The sequence below is a fragment of the Rhamphochromis longiceps genome, linkage group LG9 (assembly GCF_057381845.1).
Source record: "Rhamphochromis longiceps isolate RC_006_pf linkage group LG9, R_longiceps_female_GT1.1, whole genome shotgun sequence".
Classification (NCBI taxonomy): Eukaryota; Metazoa; Chordata; class Actinopteri; order Cichliformes; family Cichlidae; genus Rhamphochromis; species Rhamphochromis longiceps.
Window position 1 is genome coordinate 29143845 of NC_140565.1, and position 26473 is coordinate 29170317.

At 38.5% G+C, this 26473-nt stretch overlaps 1 protein-coding gene across 1 annotated transcript; it reads right to left on the reverse strand.

The window, feature by feature from the left end:
- Window positions 1-591: 591 nt before the first annotated feature.
- LOC146662502 (cadherin-10-like) lies at window positions 592-25892 on the reverse strand. The gene is made up of 12 exons (XM_085417832.1): window positions 25665-25892; window positions 19743-20084; window positions 13320-13614; window positions 11298-11417; window positions 10007-10174; window positions 9686-9867; window positions 8825-9078; window positions 7706-7842; window positions 7487-7608; window positions 6356-6464; window positions 5439-5690; window positions 592-2128 (listed from the first exon to the last, which is right to left on the reverse strand). The coding sequence occupies exons 2-12, from the start codon at window positions 19950-19952 to the stop codon at window positions 1638-1640; spliced, it is 2340 nt and encodes a 779-aa protein (XP_085273958.1). The 5' UTR covers window positions 19953-20084; window positions 25665-25892; the 3' UTR covers window positions 592-1637.
- Window positions 25893-26473: the final 581 nt, after the last annotated feature.

Consider the following 26473-nt stretch of genomic DNA (forward strand, 5'->3'; position numbering starts at 1 on the left):
GCCATGCAACTTCCCTTTGCTCAGCTTTTCTTCAGAGGTAAGTTACTTCAGTTGCACCTCTATTGTTGTCAAGAAGAAATGTGTTGATCTGCAAAAATGTTTCAGAACATAAAAATATAAATGACCAGACAGGCATTTGACAACTGTTTTAATTTGCAAGTACTTCCTCTTGGTGTGGTTGGAATACTGAAAAGTGCTTAAAAGTAGGACGGCACCTACATAACTGGCACTACAGCAGTGAGATTGTAGGTGTTAAGATCTGTAACCTAATGAAGCAACATAAGAAAGACATTGATGGGAGGTTCTCCAAAGCCACCCACTGTTACCTTCTATTAAAAATAAAATGCAGATCAGTGTGAAATAAACTACATAGAGTTTGGTGTAATGTTTCTAGGAAAACGCAGTTTGCTGCCCGCAAGGGAAAGGAAAAAACAAAACCCAAATACATTTTCAAATCCAAACTTTCGTGAAAATCCAAATGAAAATCAGAAGAAGTGAGTCTCTGAATTGTGTACTTTTCTAAATACTCCATATTTCTCCAAATACAGATTTATCAGGATGGTGATTTATAGCACAACTACCCGCTTCTTACACTGTCAGTTATTTTACACATCATATCTGCCAAGCCCAGTTTAGTACCTCTTACAGATTTGTTCAATTCAGACAGTTTGTCAATATCAGATCCAACATGTTTTTACTCAGTGAATAGCTACAGTTCTCTGGTTATTTCTGTATTTCATCACAAAAGCAGTTTAATGAACCACATTAGTTGAAATTACGTAACTGGAAATGTGTGGTTTCTTTTTTACATTGTTTTATTAAGAAAATAAGTATAAAAATATAAATATAAAACAATATGACTCAGCATTCAAACAGCATGAATTCAGTGTATGACAGTTTTCTACAACATACACTTTCCATTACATGTTACACCTATATGATGAAATGAATTCACAGTTTGACAAATAAACTGCACCAACCATTCACATGAACATTGCTTGTCAAACAGATATAGCAAATAGTATATAGGATGTCCATCGTTAAAAACATTTTGTACATGTACAGTATTTAATGGAGCTGGCTCGAAAAGCCATTCGACTCCATCCCTATCCCACCCAAACCCAGTCCGGTACCATTAAACATTGATAGTATACAATACTACTATCGCTCATGTCAATTACAAAACACATTGTCCACATCATTGTTCACAAAAAATCCTAAAATTCAAAGGCATCTTTACTGATTATGACCAAAAACAGTAAAACTTTGAGATTTATACTGTATCTCCATTAAGAGAAAATTCTGCACAGTTCAAGTCTTAATTTTCATTTTAGCATCCACATGTGGATAGCAGTGATTTTTGTTTAAGTGTGTGTGTGTGTGTGTGTGTGTGTGTGTGTGTGTGTGTGTGTGTGTGTGTTTATTTTTGTGCCTGCACACACATTTATGAGAATCAAATGGACAACTAGTTAACTAGCAAGCTAGCTAGCAAACTAGACAAACAGATAGATAGCTTGATAGGCAGACAGACAGTCAACTAGCTGGCTAGCTAACTGACTAGACAAATAGCTGGCTAGCCAGATAGCTAGATAAACAGACAGAGAAGCATGGACTTGGAAAAGAGAGACTATTTTTGTCTAAGTTTCTCTGCCAGGGCTCTTCCCTATGTACATCTCTGCCAACTTTTTGAATTGTGGTCCCCAGTTGCTGAGGTAATCATATTCCTGGTCCCCCTCAGTGGCAGCGGACTCCAGGGAACTGAGGGATTCTGCCAGTGACCCAGTGCCCTCATAAGCATACGTGGCCAGGGAGTCATAAGGGGGTGCTGTTGGATCTGAATCATTCTCCTGAAGCCTCCCATTAATGAAGTCCCTGACATCCGTGTTATCCTTTATAGGTGATGTCCTCCGAAAGGGAAACAGCATTTCGGGTATGATGTCCCTGCGTAGCTTGTTAGCATCCATCACCTCTGGGTTGCGCAGCGTGCCAATATCAAAGGCCTGAGTGTCCTCCTCTCCACCTCCTTCATCGTTGTAGCTGACAACGTTGTCTCTGACATCCTCTTTGGAGATGATCAGAGGCTCCTTCTTCCTCTGTCTCCTCAGGGCAGCAAACAGCACCACAATCACTACACAAGAATCAGCGGGAAATGCAGAGAGAGAAAGCACAGCATAAGATGTCTGCCTCCGAACATGTGTCATGCATTAAAGAGCACAGGAGAGCAAAGGCACATAGGGGAAACACATTTGCTACCAGTGACAAATCCTCAACACTGCCTCAGGCATTCACCTCCTATTATTGAAGATTCAGTGAAAAAGCTTTTTATTTCTTTCCCCCTTGAATGTTACATTCACTGTACAAAATGCACGATGGTTAGAGGACCCTTTTTCATTCTCTAACATGCATCCTCATCTTTTTTTCTCCCCAGTAGTAAAAGAGAATAGGAGATTGCAGAGTGAGCATGTTTTCAGTGAGTGACAGTTTTGGAAGAAATGTATTATTTTAAATTAACCTGCTATTCATCAGATAAAAAGATAACACAGGTAGCATAGTTTTCTACTTGCATCCCACTTGGACGTTAATTTTAATGCCTTCAGGCTATATTGCTGAGTAGTGTACTTTAGGAACATTTGTGATTGACCAGCGTCATTTTTTAAGGAGATGCAGCAAGATATGGACCAGCTATGACGAACTGCTCCAGCTCAGTGCCTGTCTTTTGGAGTCAAGCAGAGGTGAATGAGACAGTCTGTCAGGGAGCTTCAAGCGCGAAAAGTGTTGGATAATGAGCAGATGTCATGATATTTTGCTCAAGAGGAGAGTGCAGAGTTTAACCTTCAGCACACTAAATTTGTGCAATGCGGTCTGCCCTGACAGAATTTAAAATTTGGAATTAAAGCAGACAGACACAAGAAAATCTGGTAGCTTGTATTAGAAATTTAGTCACTCGAGGAACACACCAAACTCCAAAGCAATATTTTGACAGAAGGAAGGAGGAAAAGGGTCAAATTCATCTCATGAAAAAGGTTAGGGACAGAGGAGTAAACACATACACATTCATGAGGACAGATCTGTACTTGTCTTTTATTTTGCCCTCAGCAGTTTGCAAGGAATCCTAAGCCTTAAGTGCTTCTATCAAGTATTATGCTGACAGAGGAGGTAAGGTTCAGTGATGGTTGAAACCCATTACTTATTGGACATGCACTTAAAAAAATACTCCTACATGTTTTTTAAAATTCTCCTCAGTAGAACTGCTACTGCTGTTCCCTGACTGCGGATCACAAGGACTTCTGAAAGAAATGCTTTATTACTTAGGAAGGAGCATACAACCTTACCTCCCAGAGAAATACCGACTGTTTAGTTAAGTGGTTTTTTGTCTTAATGAAGGGTGCCTAGAAGCACCATTGTACTCCTTTTTGAGACAAAAGTAATTATGTTTGATTGTTCACATTTTAAAAGGAATCCAGAAAGACCCCATGTTGCACTTTGCTACCAGTTATATAATTTAAGATATTTTAAAGATTTTCTCAGGGTCCTTGATTCTATTTGTTATCCATACCAAATGTAATAGTCTGTTCAAATGTCTAAAATTGCACAACTCCTTGTGTTCTCAATAAGCTACTTTGTACCCTCAATTCTCCTTAAGGAGAACATTACAGTGGGTATTTTTGGTGTTAGCGTTTTCATCTCATTTAGTAACACTAGTTTAACACGTAACTAAGTTTCCATGACAACTGGAACCACCTGGTTTAAGTGCTGATGTGTGGCATCCTTGTACTGGCCACATTTGTTTGCATGGAACATGGTCACTGGTATTACAAAGGCAGGTTTCTATTTTAAACCTTTTTTGTATAAGCCATCTTCACTATGGTTTGCAAGCTTTTTATGGTCATCAGCCAGCTCATATGAAGTAGACTGAGGCACTTCACTCTGTTATTGTTAAAACAATCTGTAATGTTTGACTGTGAAATACTTAAATCAGCTATTCTTTAGTGCAGGATTTAATCATTGTTTTAACATATTAAGATGCTAAGCTGCTGCCAGTCAAAGTGGAGTCCCTAGATAGAGTGGCATCTTTTAGGGAAAAAAATTTGGGAGTCCAACCTTTTAATCAATTCCCTGTTTATAATGGCAGACCTTGTGATAGAAGAGAGATTCGGTTGTTCGACTCCATGCGGCCACTTAACAGCATGTACTTGAGCAAACAAGTCACTCTGGTCCATGTTATTGACTTTTTCAGCCAAAATTGCCTGCAGCATGATGCGTATAAGGCCTGCCTGGGGTGATAATTTTGCATTTTGGAGTTATGGTAACTGCTAATATGCCAAAAGAACAGCAAGTTCTCAACATAACCATGGTAGCAATGGTAATAAGGTTGGATAAGAAGTAGACAGATAACTAAACATGTGTACCAATGGGTTTGATGTGACCTTCAAAGACAGGTAAGCCTCGATTTAAAAAAACAAAGGAATAAAAAATCTTCACAGACCTCTTCCAAAAAACAATGAATAAAAGTAGGATCAGCCAGAATTCTGTTCATTTCAATAAGTGCTTTACTTGTAACAATGTTTCTTAAATCCAGTTTCTTTGTTGCCACGTCTCATAAACCAAGAGTTCTTCCATGGCAACAGATGTTCTTTAGCTAACCTGATGATGCTGTGGTTTTCTGGGTTTCCACCAGAAAATCTTTTACTCCCAGCAGGTTTTACCTGGATCTTATTTGCTTAAACTATTATATTGTTTTCTTCACAGTAATCTCACTTTAAAGTCTCCTTACTGCTTTTATTGCTCACATCTCACCCCTATATTACACTTAGAGCACAATAATGTCTTGCCTTGTACATACACCTTTACCCTCAGTGTTTTTCCATCAAGTGGATACTTAAAAATATACTGGTTTTCTACTTTTTTTTCCACTGTTTGATTTTTGCTCATTTGTAACTAGATATGTTACACCCCTACTTTATAGAGTTGTGCAACTTGTTAAAATACGGTAATAGAGATGGAGCTGCAGCTGTTTTTATTTTGAATGATTTATAATTGTTTTCACTGACTTGAATTGAATATGAGAACCGAGTTGCTATTATTTGCACTGAATACTGTTGTGCCTAAATGAAGAAGCAAACATTACAAGAATAAGAAGTTAAAGTTTTCATGATCCCATGAACATCCATTGTCAGTGACCAAACTGGTCACTAACACAATAAAGCAGGCCTGGCTAGTTACCCTAAAGGGAAGTTAGTTTAAAATTATTATTATATTTATTTATTGTTTTATTATTTTTGGTCAAGACTTTTTACTTCTTTCATTAGACTCACAAAAAGCAGAGAGAAACCCCCCCCCCCAAAAAAAAAACAGATTTCATAGGCACCTTTAGGCAACTGCTGTTGTGATTTGGCGCTATATAAATAAAACTGAACTGAACTCAAGAGTGAACTTACTGAGAAGGATGATGACACAGAGCAGTATGGCCACTAGAGCTCCAGTTGTGAGACCATCTGAGAAGGGCAAGACCTCAGGGTTACACGACTGCATGTTTCCACGGCTGTCACAAGCACACACGCGCACGATCAGTGTGCTGGTGCTGCTCTGAATGGGGTAGTCGTTGTCAGAGATCACTACAGGCAAGAGGTACATGCTCATCTCACGGCGGCTGAAACCTCCCCTCCGTGTCAGGATATTGGCAGTGTTATCTGTGGAAACATTCAGACCTTGTCAATGACGAGATTTTAGAATAGCTTTCTTTTTATTTCTGTAAATAAAGGCTTTTATTATAAAAGAGCAAATTGCAGCTTATTAGGTAATTATAGACATCTTCATTCAAAGGCACAGTAACCTGGTCCAAGTATGAAGTTGTGTTTGTTTGTTGAAATTGTGAATATTTGTCCTTGTTATGAGTCTGTTATGTCACATTATCTTACAGTATACATGCCATTATTTAAAGTCTTAGACTAAATGGAGAAAACTGAAAAAACATGTAAAGTTTTCAGACCTGTTACTGCATGGCTACTGAACAACCATTGCATATCTTGTTTGAAAAGCTTCATGAGCATTTCCACTTTCTTGAAAAGCAAATATTTTCTATTGTAGGGCAGATAAAATTAAAATCTGTTTGTAACACAGTGCAGTCCAATATATCTGACTGTGAAGGTTGGCATTTCCACTGTGTTTATTGTGCAGTGAAAGATAATTGGCAATCAACTAGAGCTCTTCAAGAAAGAGTACAAAAATTACAACATCAGAAAAAAACCCTGTAATCGCACAAGGCTTTTGATTTTGAATCACTGTTTATTAATGAGGATGTATTTATGACTATTTCTAAGAGTAAAAATGGTAAAAAAAGAGAAGAATATTTTACCTTCCCTGTCATCAATGGTAAAATTGGGATTGGTGGGACTTATACTAAACACAAACTTGTGTCCCACGAGAGGTTCATCTGTGTCAACAGCACTTATTGTCTGAATCAACTGTAAAAAATCAGAACAAAAGGTTAGGGCAACGCATTAGAAAGCATATGAATATATGCAATTAATATCGTAAAACACTGGAATAACTTTTAAGACATTTGTCAGTTTCAGGATTTGGGATATTTAATGAAGCACAAATATGAATTATGAAGTAGTGTGGATGAGAATTGGTCCATTCACATGGCTACAACTCAAACTCTAAATTTAGACATTTAGACAGGGTCAAGATGACCAACTTAAGTTCAGTATCAGAATAGGGAAGAAAGGTGATGTAAGTGAATTTCCACATGGCATGGTTGTTTGTGATACATGGCCTGGTCTGAGTATTTCAGAAGCTGTTGATGTACTGGGATTTTCCTGTATAACCTAGAGTTCACATAGTATTTTCTAAAAAACGGAAACTATCCAGTGAGCTGCAGTTCTTTGGGAGAAAATACCTTGTTCATACCAGAGGTCAGAGGAGAATGGCCGGACTGCTTTGAGCTGATAGGAGGGCAACAGTAACTCAAACCAAACCAAGGTATGCAGAAGAGCATCTCTGAATGTACAGCAGCAGAAAACTATACCAGGCACCACTTCCATCAGTTACGATTAGCAAACTGAGGCTACATTTCGCATTGTCTCAACTAAAGTTAGACAATTACAATATTGGAAAAAGGTTTCCTGGTCTGATGAGTCTTGATTTCTGCTGCAAAATTTGGATACCAGGGTCAGAATTTGATGTAAACAGCATTAAATTTCCATGTCAGGTGCTTCCAGCAGGATAATACACTATCCCAAATAAATAAAGTAGTTCTAAAGCAGGGTTCCAACAGCATCCCAAGCCAATACAAGCAGCAGATTTAAATGTAATTGTGTCATGAAAATTGTGTCTGGGAACACAGTCGCATCTAAGTATTTTCTGTTGTGTGAATACTTATGCAATATATGCAGCTGACGAATTTGACCCTGTGCTTCAGTGCCATTTATATATATCCTTATTTTGCCCATGAAACCATGATAATGACGGAAACCACTGATACCTGTCCTGCCTTGACATTCTCACAGACAAATGTGTCGTAGGACATGGCAAACTCGGGGGCGTTGTCATTGACATCCAACACCTTGATGAACACTGGCACTCGAGTTGTCTGACGTGGATTATCTAAAATGATTACATAAAATAATTTCAGTTATTTACGGCACAGATGAAAAATTATTATTATTATTATTATAAATTGGATATCAAAAACAACAATTACTTATTTCTGTAGCCACCACAGAAATGTTGTGCCATTTGGATGTTTCTCGGTCCAGTGCTTTCAGTGTTGTGATGGTCCCATTCACAGAATCAATGTTGAACAGCCTCTCCAGATCTGTGTGTCGATCAATGGAGTATCTGCAAGAAATAACGTAGTTATTCATACCAGTGAGATAGAAGTGCTCACAAATCTCCAAACAGACCAAATCATGTTAACTCTACAACAGATTAGTGTTATTGTTGTTGTAAAATGAAGACCAGTTAAAAGTCATTCTGCTTGCACGGGGCTGTCTTTATGAGAAAAAACACACTAACGTCCTTATCTACTTAAAATTGTGTTTTACAAAGTGCATTAATTCCTGCAAAAGAAACTGCTTTCCAGGCTCCCCATTGTCAAAAGATGATACATCTTTCTGTGAGCCTGCTCATTTGTCATAGTCACCTTTCATACACAAGTGAAACTGGAATATGCAACACAATACGCCATGTGGCATTGGCCAAGAGCAGCATATCTCTGTGTCAGAGATGGGCAGGCGCCATATGTGTGGAACGGCGGCGCTGAGCTGTGTGAATCGATACAGCAAATTAGGCTCTTTCACTTTGACTTTGTGCAGTGCCACAGAGGGCTTACATAATTCCGGGAAATAAACAGTCTGTATTCACTTCACAATGCTGCCGCCATCTTCCACTGGGAAATCACCAGGAGGGACCCATGAATAATATTCTCCCCCCCTTCTACACTGACACATGGCTTGGCTGATGGATTAGATTTAACTAAGTGGGCACATTTTAATCCTCACTCTATAAAACTGATAAGAGGAGACTGTATTTCGTCCATGTGTTGCTTGTTTTTGCATTGATTTTATTCTGGTATAATTAAAGCTGGGACAATGAGTTTTGAAACAATCAAATTACTACAATAAAGCATTACACCCAATTGGCTGGTTAGGAAATCTTTGCTTAACAGGCCATTGATTGTTTTGCAAGTTTACAAAATTGCGAGTACCTAATTCCAGATGAAAGGGAATTTGTTGTTGTAGGCTAGGAAAGCTATTTGGCATTTTACTCAAAGAGTCTGGCACAGTGTAAGGCCTCAGCACTTCTGAGCCCTGTAGCATACTTGACTGGCTTGTTGTCAGCATCTGGGTCCCTGGCTGATACCACACCAACGAAGCTGCCAGCAGCCGTGTCCTCGTGCACCTCGATGATGTAAGGGTTCCTGGTGAAAATTGGGGGCTCGTCCACATCCTCTACCGTTACCTTGACCGTGGCGTAGTCTTTGAATTGCAAACCATGGATGAACCTTGCATCCAAGTAGGTATTTTTCACCTCCACTCTGAACTCGTAGTCCCTCTTAGTTTCATAATCCAGTGGCTGGAGATGAAAGCACATCAGAAGTCAAGCTGTAGACGTTTCCATTTAAAAAGAAAGGGGGAAAAAAACTATCTGCCTCCAGGATTTTGATGTGCAATTGATTGCTTTTCATTTGTCTGCCTTTATCTTAATCATATTCCAAATTCTAGGTTACAAATCCAAATAAGGAATACTGATCTGGGGATCTTTTGAGAGAATTTGTAGCACAAATATTTATATTATTCCTTTTACTACCTTAGGGTGATTTTACATTTCAGTTCAAAAATAGGCTGTCATATTCTTCTTACATCAAAACTGCTAACTAATATCTAATCTGAAACTATGCTGTCCTGACTTACTGTTTGAAGTTAAATGATCTTTATTTTAGATATTTTATATATCTTATGTCAAATTAAAATCAAAACCATACTTTTGGGCTATATTTCAAACTTTTTCCCAAATCTGGAATATTCAAACCAATTACAAAATGTGAAATAATGTAACTACTTTTTTTGTCTGATGTTACAGCTATGACATTAGCTGGTTACTTGAACAGTGACTGTGGAAAACACATATAAAATAGTATAAGAAATAGAGAGAAACAGAAGATGAAATAGAATTGAGGTACCTTTTTTATTATGATGACTCCCTCCTGTGTGATTTGGTCAGTGATAATATTAAAAATGTCATGACCACCAACTATGGTGTACTCCATCTCAGCATTACGGCCCACATCTGGATCATCAGCCTTAATTCGCCCAATAGCAGCTCCAATCACTGTGGACTCGACAGCAGTCACACGGAAGGAATCTAAACATGACATTAAATGGGTAAATCTTTGGTTGCGTGCTTGCTTCATTAATCCATGATCATTTTTATTGTACATAGATACAAAACTCGTCTTAAAATGCTTTGCAAAACAATAAAGTACAAGAGGGAGGCCTCTTACGATTCGCAAAGCGAGGCGGACTGTCGTTTACATCAGAGAGAGTGATGCTGACTGTAGTGGTTCCTGAAAGCCCTCCCATCTGCCCAGCCATGTCTTTAGCCTGGATCACAACCTGGTAGTTTTCCTTGACTTCTCTGTCCATACCAGGGAGAGCTGTCTTTATCGTGCCTGGAAATAAGAAAAAAGAAAAAGTTAGTCACCACTTTTGCTGTTTTAAAGATACATTTTATTTTGAGAAATTATTTCCTCTCTTACTGTAAATGCGATGAGATTATTATCAATTCTGTCTCTGTCGCAACCATGTCTGCTAGAAAATTACATTTATATGCCTCTGATTTAGTTTGCCAATTAAGTTTCCAAGGGAAATCTAATTGCTGCCCGGATTATGTTTCTTGGCAATGTTTTTTTAGTGTCAGAAGTGCTACATTTGTATACCAGATGCACGATGCAGTACTTTTCTCTGTTTTTTCTTTTCTTTTTTATGATTACACAATATAAGCATTTTGTTTAAAGTCCTTAATAAATGTAATTTTAGTTTGGTTTTACTTACTAGAAATAAATTCTGTGACAACCTCTGTAACATTGTTGAGAACAATACCTTTCAGGGTCAGCTTATGGTTGGAAATAAGGAATTTTAACCTGCTTTGTGAATACAGAGCCCAGTTGTTGTGATCGAACTTTCTCAAATCATTTTCTTCTTGAATTATAAGATAATTGCTCTGTAAATAAGACAGTGTGCAGTTGTTTGTTGCTTTAACAGGGCTTGGTTGCATCAATCTCTGTTTCCATCTGACACTGAGTGAATGCTTAGAGATGAAATTGACATTGATCGTCCCATCTAGCTCTGTTTGGTACGACAGCCTATCAGCCCACTTCCCAAAATGTCAGGCATTACTTATATCCAATTTTAGAAATGCTGTACGTAAATAATGGGACTAATGGATTTGAAAGGTTTTGTCTTATTAATATTTTATGACTCACAGACAAAATGTTTGGTTTCTTCCATGATATATGCAAGATGAAAGATTACATGGCTACAAGTACCAAAGTGTTCTTGTAAATATTAAACTCTTACTTTCCTGACAGAAAACTCGAACATGAACACTTTTTTCAGCCAAACACAAACACAATTGGAAATTTCAGCTGAAATTAGTGGAAGAAATCAATCTTGCACTTATTTGGATTAATAACCCTGAGAGTCAGATGAATCCCCCTTCTTCCGATTTAATTCTCACACACATTGCAACACATTAGAAGCTGCTTCTAAGAGATCCTGCTGCGTTTGGCTTACCATTTTCAGAATCCACAGAGAAGTAGGGCTGTCCCTGTAGAATGCTATACACAAGCTTGGCACTGTTCCCATATGTTTGATCATCAGCATCAGTGGCAGTTACAGTGACAACAGATGTACCTGCAAAACAAACATCGAAAGTCAATTTTAATTGATTCTGTTACTGCGCTTATTAAAACAAGACATGATCAAGTAACTGAGTCAACTTTTGAAATTTACTTCCATTTGTATAGAGAAAGTTTTCTGCAAATTTGACACTCATTTCCAGAAAGCCAGTTGCTCAAAGTGACCATTATTAACGCCATCAGTGCCCTGATATTGTTCGTATTTATTCGACGACCGGCCTCTGAACAAAATCAATTTTCTCCAAAAAAGCAAGCGTGCCGAGATAGGCGAGTGACTAAACAGTGAATCAAAATTGATAACCTACACTTTCAGACTGTGATTAGATCTCATCTGGATCCACAGTCAAAATTATTACTTTGATTAAACCCAGGTAATGGGTCTAATTTAAATAGCAGTGAGACTAAAAAATGATGGTTTGTCAAGCCTTAAGGAAAGAATACTCTCTCTGTCTCATAAATCAAACCTGGTATGAAAAGATGTAGTAATAACATACACATTTAGTTTTTCAATTCATGCCATGCAGTTTTGACTAATGACACGCCAGCCCGTAGCCATTTTGCACACCAATTACTGTCATAAAATATTTTGTGAGAAGCTGAAACTATAATAATAATAATAATAATCCCCCAAAAATGGAAAAGGTTTCCCCCCCTTTCTGTTAACAGCCCAAAGTGTGGAGAGATAAAGGTACAACTGACATGCTTTTATGCTCGTCTAGGTACAATTACCACTCAACTAAATCATTTTTATTTATGTATTTTTTATGCGACTGAAAGAGTGTTTGCAATTACTAATTACCACCAGGACACATACACTGGGGACTCTAAAGATGTGTCTAAAAAAAAGTTCAAGCTTTGAAAGAACTCAGTTCCTCTCAGATATGCTGTCACTGAAATCACTTCCATATTAAGTCCTGTATAATCCACCCAAGCGTTTCAGTAGTGCTACATTGCGAATACTGTCCTTGGCATTCAGGAGACCTCTGCCGTGTCCTGTTTGGGTCTAACGGTCTCCGTGCATACTAATGAACCCTCGAACATCTGTCCCACTTAGTCCCAGCACTGATAGTATAAAAGGAGGCTGCTGGTTTTTTTTATAGCTGGGTGACTTGGCTAACCAGTGTGTTCAGACTGAACATATAAGGAAGTTTATTAGTCCAGAGGTGGGTAGCGGTGACACTGAGCCATCCTTTGAAGCTAGGACGTCTAAGAAAAATGCATTATGAATTCCAAATGGAATATAATTTTTTGTCATATAGGCAATTGGGTTTTGATTTACCCTTGATTGTTCCCGTGTATTAATTTGTGGTTGCATAATTGAGGATTGATTTCAAGTTGCATGCATTACTTTCGTAAGCTTTGTTTATATTCATGCCAACTGGCTTATTTATATTACTTGAATGGAATGAAGTGGAGTGCAATGAAGCAAATCCTTAATTGGAAAGACTGTGACAATCTAAACTTTTAATATTTCTACCGCCTATTAAAAATGGCAAATGGCATTACTTGTTATGAATGCCCAATGAGCCTGACCGCGTGAATAACAATCGCAAAACAGCAAATAACTGTGAAAAAAGTGAACACAGCGTCACATTAAACCAAACCAGCTGACTGATGAATAGTGGCTTGCTTTTTCTGCATTGCTTGAAAATTGTTTTGCCATATTCTATTAACATTATAATGGCATCAATTCTCAGATAAATAAATGTGGACTAATGGTTTTCCTTATAGATTTAGAAGCTAAATATGATCATTAGTTAATTGTTTAGTCCAATGGGGATGCGATTTTTCAGAGCACAAATGGCCAGTTTTATTTTGTAGCTATCCAGCCAATTAACAGTTGTTGATTTAATTTTGTCCATTAATCAGTGTTAAAATTAAACGAACCATAACTTACCCACTTCAGACATTTCAGGCACACTAGCAAAGTAGATTTCCTTTGCAAACTTTGGGGCGTTGTCATTGATGTCATGAATTTTGATATTAAATTCAGTGTCAGGCTCCAGCTCTGCATTGGTGTTTCTGTCCAGAACCTTTGCGTTCAGTGTGTACATGGCTTTTTCTTCTCTGTCCAGCCTCTTTGTGGCGTGAATATCCCCAGACTTCTCATCAATCAGGAACAAGGTGCCTGCCCCATCTCCAGTCAGGATGTACTTCACGTTGCCATCGCCCTTGTCCATGTTAGAGTGCAGCTGAAAATCAGAGAGATCCATATTAAAAATTGAAACGAATCTTAAGACAGACCTGTACAAATTGCGTTATGTTGTATGGGTGTGCAATTGGAGGAATTGCACACTCTTCCGTCATGGACTTCAGGCTGACAAGAAAGCTTCAGCTTTCAGTAAGACGCATTGATTTTGTGTAACCAGTGGCGATAAAGTACAAAGCTATTTAAAATTTAATTCTACTTTTGAACACTTCTCCATACAATAACAACAGTGCTTCTCAATTGCTAACATCAAATGTAGTTGCTGTTGTTAGTTTTTCAAGCCTATGGAAATGATCTAGAGAACTTTGCTTCTACATTTCTCCCTAATTAGATTTTCTTTAACTTTAAACAAGAAAAAAAAAACCACTGCATGCACTACTGGTAGGAGGGAAATGATTTTTTTTTGTATTGCCCTCGTCTTTCTCAAGTTGGCCAGTTTTTCCTCTTTTGCCAATTTTGACTTTTGTTCCTTTGTGAAATAATTGTTGAAACCCACGAAGGAATCTGGTTCAGTCTTTGAAAATGGTGCCTTTGCACCCAGAGTATCAAGTGTGACGCACTCCATTACTCCAAATCAAATTAGTCGTGGATTTTTCTTCCAGATTGTGCCTTTGAAAAATGATGAGAACCTGACCAACAGCAACAATTGCTAAAATTAGTCACCTCTGACCTATCCATCACCTTGAAGCATCTCCTAAGTGTCACAGACGAGTAATGGTGGCATACTGTGACAGACACTTGATTCAAGCTCATTACTGTACTGGATCTGTCAGCAGATATATTTAGAGCACTATCTCATGGGTTCACATTTTAAATGACAAGTAGTTAGGGACACAGAATGTACGTCAGTAACTTATTAATATTAATATCTGCATGCTGTGAAGAAACTAATTATTTTTTCCTGCAGTTGGAAGAATAATGTCAACAGTACAACTCCGGATGGAAATCAGAAATGTATTACCAGAGTGGTAGCTATTCTCAGGTAGAATTAAAAAATAAATAAGGATGCATGTGAAAACAAGATGCTGTCAAGTTCAGATGAACAATAGACACAGCATTTGGCACTGTGTGGGGAAATATTTTCAAGCAGATGATCTCTATTATCCAAAGGCTATTAAAGAGAAATATCAGTCAGCTTGAATTTTCACATATATTTGCGTTCTGAGACAGTCTGTTCATTGTTGGTGAATGTGAGCCGTAGGCCAGTGAACCAAGGATTTAAGATGTGTTATGGATGTGAAAGCTGCTACTGCTATTGACTATGAATGACAGTGTAATTTTAGCAGCCAGGAAACTGTTTGTGTGAATTTTTGCATTCAAATAGGCTTCATATGTTGGCTATGCGCAATTGCACTCTTCAAAAAGAATCTATATTTCCACAGTCACCTTATCGTTAAAAATAATTTTTCATATATTGGCATATAGGTTATAGGAGGGTTAGCTCACTACGCATCACTGGAATCCTGTGCAACATAAGAAGAACATATTTCATTATTGATATTCAAAACTGTGACTCCTCGCATACTCTTGTGTGCTAACACTGTGATAATTAGGCCAGCGCAATTTCAGACCATGTCACACAGCAATTGCATTTTTTTTTCATCTTTTCATGATATTCTCACATTTTTTTTTCATCTGATTATTACCATATTTTTCAGGCTTGTTTGTTAATCCAGTTAAAAGAAGGCTGAGAAGCAAAAACAACAAACAATGAGCCATCAAAGGAGCCTAAACCTGTGCAGCCAAGCTGTCTCAAAGATAATAGGAATTTTACAGTCTTTGCAGAGCCCTGTATTTTACATATTTCCCTTAGTCTAAATTGAACCCCCACCCCCCACCCAAGCCCTTTCCCTGTGCACTTGTGCCAATTATTGGATGTCGACATAACGTTCCCTTCATAGCCATGGGTAAAAGAAACATTTTCTCCCCATGGCCATATAGATTTCTGACTTAGTGGAACTGCAAATAAGGAGGGATTCTGCACAAGTAAGCAATGTTAGGAAAAGATACCACAGCATCTAAAAATAATAGTGTTTCTGTTCTCCTGTTGTCAGCAAGGCAATGAGCCAAGAACATGGGATTTTAGGATTTTATTTCTTTTGGGATGTCCTATAGAAACTGCACTCAGTACTGTAATGCACTTTAATCATATATATATATATATATATATATATATATATATTTTTTTTTTTTTTTTTTGGGAGAGGCATGAGGGGTGTTTTTTCTTGAAGCACACAGTTCAAGTGTGCTAGACTTTGCATCTAACATGTAGCGTAAATCTAGTACAGCTATAAAAAAAAAAGAAAAACTTCCATTGACACTCTCGAGAAAGTGTGGCACAAAGTGTTTTTCACACAGCCCTTACAAAATCTAATGTTTGCACTGCCACACTATATTTGCAGAGATTTAGTGGCTCTCCTTTCAAGGCCTTGCAGCACAAACACAACGTTTTCAAGGCCTTACAACAGAAGCACAGAAGAGAGCCTTGATGAGTTAAATCGCCTTGCACAAACACTGAGGAATTGTCAGTAAAGCACCAAAATCATTGGCAATTCTTGTCAGGTCTCTGGTAAGCATTGCTTGGTGCTGCAAAGAGGAGATAGCAAAATAGAGTGTAGAACGGTTACAGAATAATCACTCGTCCTCCTCTCCCCCCGTCTCTTAAGACATAGGCAGGAATTCTTTACTATTAGAGCCATGTACTATAATGTGCAATATGTTGGTTAGAGGTACAGCTTACAGTATCTCTGTTGCGCTTTGTGTTTTTTGTAACGCACACAGGTTCGGCAAAATTCATGCAGAGGAGTGTTAAGCAAGGCCTTTCAAAAAGCCAAGGATACTTATTGTCAAAATATTAACACCACAAAGTGAGCTACCTTGAAAGTTTTAATTTAGGCAGCACATTTTGTCTACAAGGCACAAAAACAATGCAGTGTACCGAGCATTTAATAGGATTTTGTTCACTTCAGACACACCACTCATATGCTGCACAATCCAAAGTTTGCGCTTGTATTGCTCAGCATTGCAAGCGTTCACACTTCACAGCCCTGCTTAAGAAGTAGGGCACCACAGCTGCAGACAGTGAGTGCTCACACTCATTAATGCCCCCATGAAAGTCAGTTAAAATGAGATTTGGTGGATTTACACTTGGATTCTACACACTCGCGCTACATAGAATATATAAAAACATAAAGTACACTCTGCTTTTTAGCAAATTGACAACTGCTGCCGAATCTGGCTGAAAATACGACTTTAATAATGAAGTTATTTGTCTCCATCATCCTGTGAGGTATCTGACTGCACTATTCATTATGTAAGCCTCAAAGCTGCGTGTCTTTTGAAGTCCTGATAAGCAATATCATCTGCATTTATTATAGTGCATTTGCAGCCGTGCACTGCTTCCTTTTCAGTTGAGACGTGAGGCATACGAGTGTGAGACTGTTCTTTACATCACATTTGATTGCCATCACCAAGAAATCAACCTCAAGTGAGAGTTAGTGAGTGTGTGGGGGCTGATTGGAGAGCTTTGATTGAATGTGAAATAAACAAGTTCTGCTACAGTGCGCTACAAAGGCCATTAAGTGATCTTTATGTGAAAGACCATCGAGGCTTTGGTGGCTTTGTGCTGGGTACTGGAGTGCTTTTTACATTTTCTTTCTTCCCTTCATACCTGTCTGTCCTTCTTTGTCTATTTTTTACTTCTACCTTTAACATTGATCCGGCTTTTTTTGATTGATCTTTGTTTTTCTGTTTATCTGCCTTTGTCTGTCTCTTTCTTAAGGTCTCACATTTTTTTTGTATTAGTCTTGTAAGGTTACAATCTATATATCCAATTCTTTCTTTCATTCTTTCTTTCTCCTCATCTTTTGTGATTTTTCATATTTTCTTTTACAGTCTTGTGTTAAAGCTAAATCTTTCATTATTTTTCTTTTTTTCATATTGCTCTTTTTTTGTTCGTCATTCATTCTTATCATTCTTTTTTATTTTATCAGGCTATCACCATCAGTTTTACTTGTCAGTCTTTTGTATTGTATTTCATATAGTCTTTCCGTTTTTTCATATCAGTTTTGTCCTATATTAAATCTTTTATATAGGTCAGTTTTTTGGGCCATTTTTTGTATAGTCTTACAGTTTTCCTTTCAGTTTTTATTGTCAGTCTCTGGTTGCAGTCGTATATTAAGAGTATCTTTCATATAGACCTTTCCATCTTTGGCATTGTTTCTGTTATTTAGCTTCCATATGATCTTGTTTGTTTTTCATTCAGTTTCTTGCGACAGTCAGAGGGTCTTAAGTTATTTTGATCTTTCATATTTTTTTCTTATTTTATTTGCAGTTCTTGGGTTTTTCTTTCCTGTCCATCTTTTGAACAGTCAGAGTTACTCTCTCAGTTTTCTGTATCAGTCTTTTGTATATCTTTCTATATAATCTTTGGCATTGGTCCTGCTTTCTTGTACTGACTTGGGCCCAGGGGGTGCTTGGTATGTTTGCTCGATAAATGAGAAAAATTAGTGATTAAAGTAGGGTTGAAAGTAGGGCACTGATTAATTTTTCATAGACAACTAATTGATTGATCTTTTAACTTGTTCACTCTTAAACTCTCCTTAAAGGCTATGTGCCTTCATCTTAACTTATTATTTGTCTGTTTACCAGTCTCTGTTACCATCACAGTTTTTTCCCTGTGGTTAAACTGATGGAATTAGTGATTTGTGTCAGCTTCCTCTGTAAAGCAGAATGGCAGCGTGTGCTTGCCCTATTTTCCCCCTCCAGTAATTTATTATAGGCTCATGTTTTTCTGACAGTTTAATAGTGAATGATATTGGACACAGGAGGAGTGCGGAACCGGTGAGTGTGATTGCTGTCATGCCACAGAAGTTGGGTGCCAGAAAGCATCAAAGAGTCGAGAAAAAGCCACATCACACCAGTCACCGACATATCACTGGATGGCCCCATTTATAGTTAGCATTTCCTCTGCTGCTTCATCACATAATACAACAAGGTGAATTTCAGTGGCCTTCTTGATTGATATGTTTTCTTCTTCCTCCCTCTCTTCTTTTTTTATTTTTACTGTTCCTTTCTCTTCACCACATCAGAATGATGGTTTCAGCAAAAGAAGTTGTCATATCCCCCGTACTCAACCTTGCACAAGACACTTGTTTACTCCAGAGAATGAGGTGTGTGATGAAAGCCAGCTTCCTCTTAGAAAATTGGCTGTCGACAGTCACCTCATTTCCCTCCCTTGAGTTGATAACTGCAACGCTCCCCATCACACCTGTCTTTATGGTGCTAGCACGGGTGAGCTGACAAAGAACTGTCTGAAGTAGGTGGGTGGAGAAGAATAGCATTGTCCCAAAACTTTTTGGGGCGATTCTTAGGAGAGTCTTGCAGGAGCCGAGTCTCATGTTTTTGTTTGGCTTGGATTTGCTATGGTCTTGACCTGATGTTGATATTAAATTTGCACTTGTTCTATGTGCTGGTGATTAACAAGCTGCATAAACTCATATACGAATTTTGAAGTGCTCCTTAGTTTCATGGTGAACACATGTACAAATGCCATAGTTTGACTCCAGTAGGTGCCACTGTCTATTCATTTTTATTTCTGTTTTTCTTGTATTATGTATCACCCATCACTGTGTTCTTGTACATCCATGCCTATTTCAACAAAATAACCATTTCCTGCCTCCTCAAATTTGAAGGTAGGAATGGTCATATTGTTGAAAAAGGCTGGTCCACAGGCTGTTTCAGCTTCTATATGCTTTGACTTTTTGTCTCATTATGATCTCACAAAAATTATTATAAAGCCAGAAATGGTTGTTTTTGGTATTACTGTTAAAATGGGATGTTATTGTTATATTAATGCTGTCTGCCACATAAAAAAAATCTGTACTTTTATTTTAGCTGTAATAGTATGTTTACACTGCACAGGGTAATCAAGAAAACCATGGAACAAGTGAGGTTGTGTACACTTGTTTCTGTCTGATAGCTCCAGTAACTGTGCCTGTAACAGCCAGATTTCTGGCAGCCCATTCATCTTCAGCCAATTACATCAAACACTACTTCGACAAGCTAAAACTCCTATAATTAGTCTACAGACAATGTGGTTGGACGTTTTACCTTGCCAACATATTGATGGTCGTTTCCTGTATATTCCTCGAGCAGAAAGAATTGATTCCACATCCATCCACGTTTGGACCGCTGAAGAATCTTACCATCACTCTCTGGCATCCCAAACAGATTCCCAATATTCCCAGGCGCAAAAGGAAGGGCAATAGTGGGCCAGAGGATAGAGAGCATGAGGAGCAGCAGAACTTGATTGGTTATCATGGTATCCAATCAGCTGGGAAATGTCCTGAATGACTTCCGAATTATGGTGATAAGCTTCTGAGAGGATCAGCACTGGAAGGTGGTGTCATCAGAACAGACATTGTATTCCTTTCTTTGATCTCCTTTAGATCCCTGTGAAAAGAGGAAACTGTATTCAAGAAAAAGACCATGACACCTATCTATCACTTTGACAGTATACAATTAAAACAGTCAAATAGCATGTGCACTTGTGAAAACAGCAGCTTTGCAAGCCGTTGTACTCTGTGTACAATGACTTTTCCTTCAGATTTCCTTCAGATTTTGCTATACAAGGCCAAGAGCTGCACTAGTTATTCAATCACCTTAAAAGCTTCAAAGCCATGATTTAATGTTGAGGCTTGTCTAAGAGCCGTAAGCTTAAGAATAAATTAATATAGTGTCATCATAAAAGAGTGTATATGTTTTTCTAGTAAAATTGAACTTATCTAATGATAAAAATAGAGATGAAGCTAACGTGGTGGAACTGATTTGACAAACTTCTAAGTAAATGATAAATGAAAGGCATGAAGTATAAAGAATTTCAAGACAATAAACATAATAAATGTATCACCAGATGACTTCGGTAATCTAAGTGCATAACCAATGGAGTGGATGTCAAGATCAAATTCAGTTTAATGAATCGTGCTTCTTGTTTTGTATCAAAATGATCTTTGACTTTGACATATTCATTATGTGATAGGGTTTAATGACATTCCTTTTTTTTTCTTGGAAGCAGTTATTCAAGTACTACATTTTTACTCTTAAGTCTCCATCGCAGCAACATCCCCCAGAGACCAGAAGCATTTAGAAATATGTCATTCAATCGTGATGGCCAGAAAAGCAAACAAACAAACAAACAAAGTGGCTTGTGCTTTAGAAAACTACATAAACTTTAATGGAGGGACTACAACACCAGTGATGTATGAGTGGTCAAGCAGTGGTCGTCTTGACTTTAGTCGCTTTTTCACTACAGTGGAAACACACTAAGCCAGCAATGATTAGCCTGCAGGGAAACTTTGCTAGGTCCTATTAATTTTTCAATGGGCAACTCCACATCCTTTATTACCAACACTGGCATCCTGTCGAAATCATCTTCCTGTAATCAGCCGGAGCAAATTTGTATATTTTTTTTTTTAGATGCAGATAATTTAAGTTTAGTAAATATGGTAGAATTCACAATCAGACATATCTCTTCCACACCCTGCATCTTAAAGGACTGTGGTGCGCTTTACTAATTATAACTTGCATTACTGATGATATGCAAACACTGATGAGATGCTTCAAAGACGGTGAGCATGTTTAAACAGCTTAATACAGGCACCTCTGGGAGAAGTATGCTTCTGACATGAGCAAAATATATTACCCCAACATCCTCTGTAGATTTTTTTTAATGTTCTGCTTCACAGTTGTTCACTTACATTTTACAGCTGCAGAACAGACTTCCACTAACATATGTATAAATGGATCGTCTTGCTAAAGGGAAGTCTGTCTTTTTCATCTCTTCCATCCAGTTCACCCTCCTTACTCACTTCCTCTCAATTTTTAGCTCTACTTAATTTTTGCATCCTTTACTGATGGCTAATTTCATAGATTTTTATTCCCTGGAGATGTTTTGATGCACTCCAAAAGGAGAAAATCCATATAGACATACACAGAATTTCCCAAACCACCAAAATTATCCCCAGGTGTCTGTCAGGCTTTGTGCCTGTGAAAAGGTATTTTGTGTTATTGGCAGTCTTCTTCCAATACTTCACTAAAGGCTGTGTCCCCACTCACTGGTCCTGATAGGTAATTTGGGTGTCTATGCATAATTGATGGTCTTTTGTAAGTTAATCCTAATAAATCTTACCTCTCTTCCTAAAAGAACCCATTTAGCAGTGTCCCTTTATAAAGGTTAAGGTACGAGAGTTACCCCAGCACGCACTCGCTGTGTACCTCAGGGAACGCTGTTTAAAAGCCCATGCGAGTCGATGCCTCTGCTTTTGTTCAGAGAATTTAAAAAAGGACTGTGAAGTAAGTCACATGAACAAAGGATCTATTAATGTCAGGGAACAAATTAGTATTATGTTTCTAATGATGATAGCGAAATGGCAAATTTGAGTACACGCAGTACTGTGAATAGAAAATCAAAACATGTAGCTGATAGATCTTAATTTGAAACATTGTATTTATTCTCAGTGACTCGGGGAGTTTAAATGAATGAAATCTGTTACGTCAACAGTAATTCTTCAATAACTGATCAAAGTTTTTTTTAATGTATACGATATATGGATGAGGTAGAGGAGAAAGCTATTAAAACTATGTAATAACTCTAACACAAATTTCATTGACATGGTAGGACTGACCCAAAGCTTTTAAGAAACTATAAAGATGTTGAACAACAGGCTGCACATATGAATGAAATCCAGCGTTCTGCAAGTACAGAGACTTTAATTTTGTCCAAGTATTGCCGCAGTAATGGAGATGAAATGTAGATATTGTGGTAAATTGCTGATGTGCTACATTTTTTATGTTAGTTTCTTGCTCATAATGTGACATTAGTGTGACACGTGCATTGCCGAAATCAGGAAACGCCGCCTTGCAATTAATCTAGTCTGATGCTTGTGATTGCATTTTCTAATTATCATCCCAGCCTGTCCTTGAGTTTTAATAGCATTCTGGATATTAATCTTTGATGTGGTGTGCCTATTAAGCATTAGGCCAGTGTTTCTTTTCAGAATTCTTCCAAACACTCCATTAAAGGATGAGCGAGCATGCTGAATGTATGCCAGATCCTGTATACGCAAACTAAATTATCCCAGCTTATTCAACCTATTAAATCGTGGAGTTTATTAAGAAAAAGTTGTTTATGATTAGATTAACTTGTAGGCAGCTTATATGGCTTGGCATTAAGGCACACAGATGTGAAGGGACAGAATTACTTTTAAGTGTTGTCTAGGGTTGTTATTCTTAATCTTGGCTAAGACACAGTCTGGCAGTTGCTCTGCTCTGCTCCGTTTCTGTAATCTGCAAATTATACATTCTTGTTTTGCTGAATAAGAATATCTTTGATCAGATATAAACTAGCTGTTCATCAGGATATGCTTCCTAGAAAAGCGCAGGCTTGCACATTAGTCTGTGTAAAATTTTATGCCCCCGAAATTGAACATGCAGGCTTGCCCATGAAGCCCAAACCGAGCACGCTAACCTTGCACTTTTATTCTCTGACGCTAGTGAGACAATAATTATAGATGCAATATGCAGCAGAGGTCTGGCTAGTAAACCTCTTTAAGAGTTCTCTGCATAATAAACTGATAATCCTCTGTACATGGGAGAATATTGCTGCAAACTTTGGCACTTGAATATGACTGTGGTTACTATTTACTGCAAATGTCTGCAGTGAATAGACTTGCCATGTTTTAATAAGTATATAAGGGATTTAGCTGTTTAGTGAAGATATAAGACACAAAAAGGAGTTGGAAACCGCCCTACTTAACCAAAAATTCATTTTGGATGACATTGATTTATCAAATGAAAATAGTCCCCCAAAGTAACACAATACATTTACATTATCCATGAATAGATGCATTGTTACATAAGGGTAGGACAACATAATAAAGACTCAGCTACACAAAAGCTACACAAAACCTCCTACCTCCTACACCAATATTGACCCACTTTGAAACCACAGACTTTTAGACCCCATCAAAATTCTAGTCTTATGTTGCACAATCAAGGAATTCTGCGCGTGAATATATTTTAAAAGTGCTGTGAATAAACACAGGCAGAGGTGGAGTAATTGGAAAAAGAGAAGACTAAGATGGAGAGAGGGCACAGGAAGGCGGCAAGGTCATCGAACTGGTGTCATGATTAGTCTTGGTGATCTTTTGTACTTACACTGTTTGTCCAAGGGCATGATTTATAGCAAGCAAATGCTGTATTTTTTGCGGTGACAAATGCTAACCATTTATGCGAGGTTGGTGCTAGAAACTAGTGTTATGTGATTGGCAGTTTGAGTGGCTCCAGTGATTGCTTGCCGGTATTGACAGAGCAGCACGGACAGAGCATGAGGGGCGTTGATGCACCAAGCTGCTGCACCTGCGCAAACTTCCACTTGGTGGAGCCCTAGACCTTCCCAAGTCGGCCTCTGCCGGCTGCAGTCTTTGGCAAACCTCAGCAAGCTTTACTCGTGTTTTGAAATCCTCAAAGCAATTTTGTGATACAGTGCACACTTCCGTGTTGAAAAGCTACTCTAAGGGGGTTGTGGATGCAGGGGCGTTATTCTTGAAAAGGGTGCGTTGACAATGAAAAGGTAACAAAAAGAGATTAAAAGAGGAAAAAATGTTTATGCTGAGATGCATCTAGGAGAGTGTAACTAGGTAGGAATGAAAGTCTGACCAAGTCATTTTAGACAGAGACCGGAAAGAAATTACAAATACTAGAATTTAATTCAAAGCGAGCTTATTACAGTTCCCATTTTGTTGTGAAAATGCACTCACTTCCCACTCTTGCTTCTCTGTTTGAACATATGTAGTGTTTTTCAAATATGTATTCATGTCTGATTCTTTAAAGCCAGCTTTGCAAATGCTCATGAGAGCCTCTTCGCCTCTGTGGGAGAATGGATTTCCACCTCTTTTCATTCTAATGCTGAAAGGTCGCTCCATAGCTGACAATAATTCAGGGACCGTGTTAGTGGCTAATTTGCACTAAACAATAATGGTGTTACACGGGCATCCTGGCGCACACGACTAAACCCTCATATATCACTTTGGTGACTGTGAAGCCGTCTGCGTGTGAGGCAACACACTGAGGGAGTAGGCTGCTGCTGTTGCTGCTAGAAAGGCTGAAAAAGAGAGTCAGGGTTGGATTAAGTTTGTGCTGTGGAGGACATGCACATATACGTACACTGTAACACTGTTGGCTGCTCTTGTTGCGGTGCTCGAACACCATCATAAACACCTTCATGCATTTTTAGAGATATGAATGGTACAGTGCCTCTCCATCAAATCTGCCCACAGCACATCACAAGTGTGAGCCGCACTCACTGGCTTTCAGCAGACAGACAAATACATCTCCACACACACACATAGAGTCATATATACAGCAGAAGTGCACTTAGGTGTATGCATAGGCTATACTCATGCATATAAGCTATGCAGGCAACCATGGGTGCACAGTATGGAGAACATCGCACTAAGAATAAGTGACAAAGTTTGGATATCAGACTACTAAGTATTTTACATAGTCATAGTATCTTACAGGTACATATTATCTCCTGTGTGACAGGTGTCATGGGCTGAATATTTTACAATGTCAAAAAATATAATGAATTTTAAAAAAGCTAAAGCTTTTTAAAATTTTTTTAAAGAAAGCACCCTAATTGATCCTTAAGTTTCATTTGTAAAAAGGCAAAAAAATTGGAATCTACTTGGATATCACAATGTGAAGTTTCCTTGATTTTCAAGTCTTCCTTGTACATTCAAGAAAATTAAAAAAAATAATAAAACATTTTAAGGTATACAAAAAATAAAATACAGCTAATTTGATTCAGCTGTTTTCTAGCTCTTTGAAGTTCCAACACTTCTTTTCCTGAGATATCCACACTGCTGCATTAGTCTGGCTTTGTCACAGTGCAAGGAGCAGATCATCCCCTGGAGTCTGAGAGCAGACAAAATATAAATATACCCTTAAACATTAATCAGAAAAAGCCCTTACCTTTGATTCTCACAGCTTAGCATCCATCTGTGTCACTGAGTGCACGGTACTGTGTTCCTACTCCTTAGCAGTGCTTAGCGGTGGAGACTCTGACTCCTCACGGCAGTGCTTACATTCCAAGACTGACAACAGCACAGCTGGTGCGAATGTGTATGGGAGTGTGTGTGAGTGTGTGTGCGTGGAAAAGAGAGAGAGTCTCCTGCTTACTTCCCTCCCTCGCTCTGTGCTTCGCTCTTTCTCTCTTCCCTCCCTCGCTCCATTTCTCCTCCCCGCTCTCTGGCTTCTCTCCCCTTTCCTCCTCTACACTTTCTTTCTATCATCTCTTCTTGCTCTGTCTGTGTCTCTCTTTCTCTCCCTCCCTTCCCTTCTTTCCTCCCCCTCCCCTCCTCTCTCTTTCTCTAGCCGTGCATCACTTCTGGCGGTGGATGTCACCGAGGCTGAAGCTGAGGCGACTCTTCCCCTGATTGGCTGCCATTCACAAGTTAGCGATAAAGAAAAAGGGAGAGAGAAAAACGAGACAAAAAAGCATGGGGGGGAGGGGGGGAGGGGAGGGGGGGGGGGGGGGCTAGAAAATACTGCCCTTACATCCCAGTGAGCATCAGTTGACTGTGGAATAGAGAAACAGGGGAGGTTAGAGGCTGAAGAAGAGGGTGGACTCTGGGAAGGCATACAGTTTTTTCCTCCTCTTTTCTTACTGTGAATGCATCCACAAAGCTGTGCGTAAGGGGCGGCACTGAAAGTGACTGCTCCGACGGATTGACTGTATGATGTTTGATGTCTAAAGCAATCGGCCCCATCTAATCTTCTTT

Excerpts from the sequence above, each read along its gene's own strand:
- LOC146662502 (XM_085417832.1), bottom strand. The coding sequence starts at position 19,952 with ATGATAACCAATCAAGTTCTGCTGCTCCTCATGCTCTCTATCCTCTGG. Across the intron at positions 13,615-19,742 it reads ACCATCAATATGTTGGCAAG|CTGCACTCTAACATGGACAA; the intron begins GTAAAACGTCCA and ends TCTGATTTTCAG. Across the intron at positions 5,691-6,355 it reads TACCATTGATGACAGGGAAG|ATAACACTGCCAATATCCTG; the intron begins GTAAAATATTCT and ends ATGTTTCCACAG.